Source organism: Pundamilia nyererei, unplaced genomic scaffold, assembly GCF_000239375.1.
Source record: "Pundamilia nyererei isolate P.nyererei 1_Seehausen unplaced genomic scaffold, PunNye1.0 scaffold00083, whole genome shotgun sequence".
Lineage (NCBI taxonomy): Eukaryota > Metazoa > Chordata > Actinopteri > Cichliformes > Cichlidae > Pundamilia > Pundamilia nyererei.
Window position 1 is genome coordinate 933,308 of NW_005187484.1, and position 5,115 is coordinate 938,422.

The following is a 5,115-nucleotide window of genomic DNA, read 5'->3' on the forward strand; positions in this document are numbered from 1 at the left end:
GAGAGAGAGAGAGAGAGAGAGAGAGAGAGAGAGGTGTGTGTGTGTGTTTACATGCTGTACTTGATCTGCTCTGTCCTATTTTTACTCTGGCCTAATTTAGGATTGCATTTTGCTCTGGATCATCTTGATGCTTCGACTGCCCCACCATCTCTCCGTCTGTCTGACTCCTCTTTAACTGTCACCTACCACGAAGAGAATCCCCCTGTACCAGCTCCAGAAGGCAAAATCGGAAGACCTGTGATGACCTCAGACCCAGGGACTCTCCATCATATTCGTGCTGATGTAGTAATTGCACGGGGGCAGTACTACTGGGAGGTGGAAGTGTGTAATAGCTCCATCTACAAGATTGGTAAAAAGTCTTTTGAGTTTGTTTTGCTTGGTTTTATGCCAGCATGCTTAATGCTTCCAGAAATCCTCACTATTAGTCAGCAAGACAGGGTTTGTTCAGATCTCTGCTCACATGAACCTGCATACACTCAAACACATGGAGATGTAATCAACTCACTTCATACCTCAGAATGCCAGCATTTTCTCAGTTCATTGACAGACAATTGGCAATTGGTTTTGCAACACTGTGTACAAATGTCTTTGGCACTAAAATTGTAGTGTAAAATAATGTTTAACAGAAGAAAAAAACCCTTACATGCCAGAAAGGCCTCATTTGCAATCTACATTTGCACACAATTTGTAAGCACATTTATTCCAAGCATCTTGGAGAACTATCTCACCATCTTCTGCCTGAATTCCAGACTGGCACTATGATAACAGAAATAGGAGTAGATGTCAGGTGGTCTTTCTTTCCTTCAATAGGGCTTTGGTTCTCTAAAATATGACAACAACTTAATTATTCATGGCACACATAGGAAGACGCACACAGTGTCTAAATCAGTAGCATTACAGCTTCCCTCCTCTTTTCTTCTGTGCTGTACAAGCAGGTTGATAACAATGGAGAACTGAGAAGACAGCCAAACGTTAAATCTGCATTATTTTAAATGGCCAACAGAGGACAAGTCTTCCATTTAGAACAAGAAGTGTCTTTAGACACAAGTTTATATTAAAACAGCCCTTATTGTCTTTTCACTTTGACCTCAGTAAACTCTAGTGTAATGAGTTTATTTGTCAGTCACTAAATTCAAATCTTATGGAATACAACATGAAGCTTATTTGGTCAATAATGGTCTCCCCAGTTAAAAAGGGGCAAGAAAACAGGATATGTTTTACTGTATGACTGGCAAGAATGTATGGTGTCCATCATTCTTCGGTCAGATGAAAAGGGAAAGACCATGTCTGAATTAAGGAGGGGGCCTAAGGGTACATCTTTCGCCATCTTAAAATGCTGTGATTGCAGCCATCAGTGGTCTTTGATCAATGATCAATGGTCTTTGATCAGTAGTTGTTAATAAATGGTCATGAGAATGTACATATTAATGATCAAGGAACTGACTTCACAGCCTATTGTTCATTCAGTGGTGCTAGTTTCAGACATTGTGCAATGTACTCTTTATAAGGTTGGGGAAACCTGCAGTCAGCTGAGGCAGAAGAAGTCACCTGGATGAGTGACGAAACATTTCTCTCACTGAAAACGCTACGTCCAGATGATCAACCTTTTGGGACTTACTTACCTGGATGATTGAGCATGCATCAAGACATTTGGATTTGTGTTTGTGCATATATGTGTGTGTGACAGATCAGATGCTTTCTAGTGGTTAAAATCACATTCAACGGCAGTGATGTGAGTAACTGAGGTTTCCTTGTTGGTGTTTTTCTGAATAAACATCATTAGATCTTTTTATATTCAACCGATCCAAGATTAAGGCAGGGCTGGAGCTTATCCCTGCTATTATAGGGCAAGAGGCAGGGTACACACTGGACATGCTCTCAATCTGTCACAGGGCTAACACAGAGAGACAGACAACCATTCACACCTCCAGCTCATTTAGAATCACCAGTTAGTCTAACATGCACATCTTTGGACTGTTGGAGGAAGCTCGAGTATCCAGAAATAACCTATCCAGGCACAGTGAGGACATACAAGTTCCACACTGGGAGGTCCCAGGTGGCCAGCGGATTTCAACCAGGACCTTCTTGCTGTGACACAATGGTGGTAACCACCACACCACCATGTTGCCCAACAAAAAAAACACACAAAAAATTAAAGTTTTCCACTTAAGATATAAAATCGTAGAGGACATGCATGTAACAAAGTTAAAATGTTGTTTTTCATAGTCGCCCAACTTTATACTTCACAGTATCAGAACAGTACCCATCTGTAGATGACACTCAGTAAAGACATTTATTCACTCTGTTTGCCAATACAACACAAAAATGAAATGAAATGAAATCAGTCAAATTAAAACAAAACAAAGATTTAACATAAAAAGAAACTTATTACATTAAACAAAAACTCAACACTTCTTTTGGATTTAAATATTCTTTTTAGTTATTCCCACTCTTTTGAGCAACATCGTTGAGAGTGTTGTAACTCATAACTATGAATCACAGCATTTCTTGTTCCTGTCCAGGCTGCGGTGATGGTCCCGGAGGGTATCGTTTATGCAGGAGGGGTATATCTGTGGTGTTTCAAGGAAAGATGTCTTTTGTCTTCTCCTTGTTTATCCGTGATACCACCAAGTTGGTGGCTCACCTCCTCAGCATCCAGACTACATCACAGACAAATAAGAGCAACAATTTCCACTAAGCAAAAATAACAAACACACAATGAAATGCCTACAGTTTATAGTAGCATTTGATTTATTCCTTAAGCTATTTACTTCAACCCTAAATTATTGTACAGTTGTCAGCTTATTTTAGTTACATTATATTAACTTAGCCACACAGATGGGAATAACATTAATTAAGCTGACTTGTTATAAAAGTATTGAGCAATGTGAACTAATGATCTGATAGTGTCTATAAACACTACAAATGTCAACCTCATGGTGGTGCAAGAGGAAAAGTAAGAAAGCCACCAAAGTCAAACAGATGCATCGTCTTGGGAGAATAAATAAATAAAATATTGTAAAAATCAATTGAATGGCTATTGGGATATTTGAGCGTTGGCCAAAGTGGCCCAGAGCCAGGAATTGTTAAAGACTATTTTAATGCATAACCAAATCCATAAAAGTGCAGAGAAAACTGAAACTTTTCTGTCTCCCTCAGGTGTGATCTCAGTGGATGGTTCTAATGGCTGGTGGCTTGAGAGGCACAGTTTGACTTTTTGGGCAGTGTATGATGGGAACTGTGAACAACTTTGTACCATCCCACCTCAGATCAAAACCATTGGGGTCTTCCTAAACATTGGAGGAGGGACCCTAAGCTTCCACAACCCTCTAACCCAGGAGCATCTCGCCACACTGCCAACACGTTTCAGCAATGCTGGAGTGGTCCCAGCCCTGGGCCTGGGCCAGGGCAGACTGAGACTGCGCTGTGGCCTACCCCCACCCGTTTACGTATTTCTTAGTAAGAGCTCAACCTACAGGGAGCCTCATGGAAACAGCAGAAGTGAGTGGCGCCAAGAGGTTCCCTTTCAGTCGGTTAGGAAAGTGATCCAGAAGTTTGAGAAGCTGGCACTTTCTGACTCAGACTCAGGTCTGGTGTCCAGTTTTGGATCATCATGCTCCACCTTGGCTTCCTTTCCAGATGTGGGGGTTCCTGGGACCTTTCAGTCAGGGAAAGCAGGAGAGGAAACTGAACCCTAATAAGAAGAGCTTGTGAAACCTTCTCTTCAATAGAAGGATAAAAAAAACTCCCACAGATGACCTGTGTAGTTTTAACTTTAGCTGTCATTTGAAAGGCTAATTTTTAATCTTCACAGACTTTTGGAAGTGTCTCTCCACTCCCTGGGTCACCCCCGGACCTACAATTGACTTTCTCACCAGGAGACAACCTTTTTCTCAGCTAAACAACCCCCACAGATTTGGCTTGGGCCAGAAAGAGTCCTCTGTGATGTGAAGTGTGAGGAAAGGGTGGGTTTTTAGCAGCAGGACTCCTTGATTTGTCTCTGTGTGATGGTTGTCAGACAGTAGGGGTCCTGTGCTCATAGTGCGCACATTTGTTTGTGTGTGTGAGAGAGCAGAAGCACTAACTCTGAGCATTTGCTCAGTTAGTCTTGGATTTCAAGGTGTGTTTGTGTGTGTGTTTGCGTGCATAGGAAGAACCACTGTACAAGTAGCCGGGGGTGGAGATGATGATGCATGAGTACAGCGACACCAGCAGTGTTGACACAGAGCACCAAGGACAGGTGGTATACTACGCTTATCCTGCAGCCTGTCTTTGATAGGACAGTAAGCCTGCCCCTTTCTGACCCTTTGAAACCCATAGGGCCTCTAAAGACTTTAAAAGAGCAGAGAGGGAAAAGACAAAACAGCATGCATAAATTAAAGACAGCAGGTGATGGACTGGACAAAAAGGAATGAGCTCAGAGAGTGATTCCCATCTGCTTTCACTTCCAAGACATCCTAATGGATCAAATGGCTCAGACCATATTTTTAAGGCAGCATACAGTATATTAATAGAATGGCATACTTTTTACATTGCCAATTTGCTCATTGAACTTTAAGAAGAATCAAACAGGGAAATCAATTAACTTGAAACAATCTTTATTCAACACTATGTAATTACAGTGTCAAATCTTCATTAAAACCCGGCAAGACTTTAAGACAAATGCATAAAGTCTTCTCACACAGAGCACACACTGAGGAATGTTTACTGCGGGTTTTTTTTTAAAATGAAAACCAAACTTTACTGGAATGTCTTTTGAACTAAAAGCCTAGCTATAAAATACTTTATATTAATTACACAATTACTGCAGTCACAGGTCTAATGACTACTTTATGTGCTGTGCCGGCTCAGCATTCACAATAAAGTGGTTTCTATTTGTGTTGTGCACTCACTGAAATCAAAGTTATTTTGTTTGCAAATATCTGGATGTGCATGTTAAGCTGTCTGAGATATTATAAGACAGATGTGGCACACACATAAATTTGGAAGACAAATCTATTGAAGAAATGGCACAGATGGCATCTGTCTCGCCTCTCCGCTGATACATGTGCACAGTAAAGATTCAATTCAGTTTAGTTTGATTTACACAGTGCCAAATCACAACAGCTGTCACCT

General features: G+C 41.1%; 1 protein-coding gene across 1 annotated transcript in view; it reads left to right on the top strand.

Moving 5' to 3' along the window:
• LOC102195705 (fibronectin type III and SPRY domain-containing protein 1) overlaps nucleotides 1–4,891 on the top strand; it is a 5,028-nt gene extending 137 nt beyond the window's left edge. Inside the window, exons 2-3 of the mRNA XM_013912185.1 lie at nucleotides 101–349; nucleotides 3,160–4,891. Coding sequence (XP_013767639.1) covers nucleotides 101–349; nucleotides 3,160–3,698 — 788 coding nt within the window. The 3' untranslated portion in view covers nucleotides 3,699–4,891. The remainder of the gene's footprint in view (nucleotides 1–100; nucleotides 350–3,159) is intronic.
• Nucleotides 4,892–5,115: the final 224 nt, after the last annotated feature.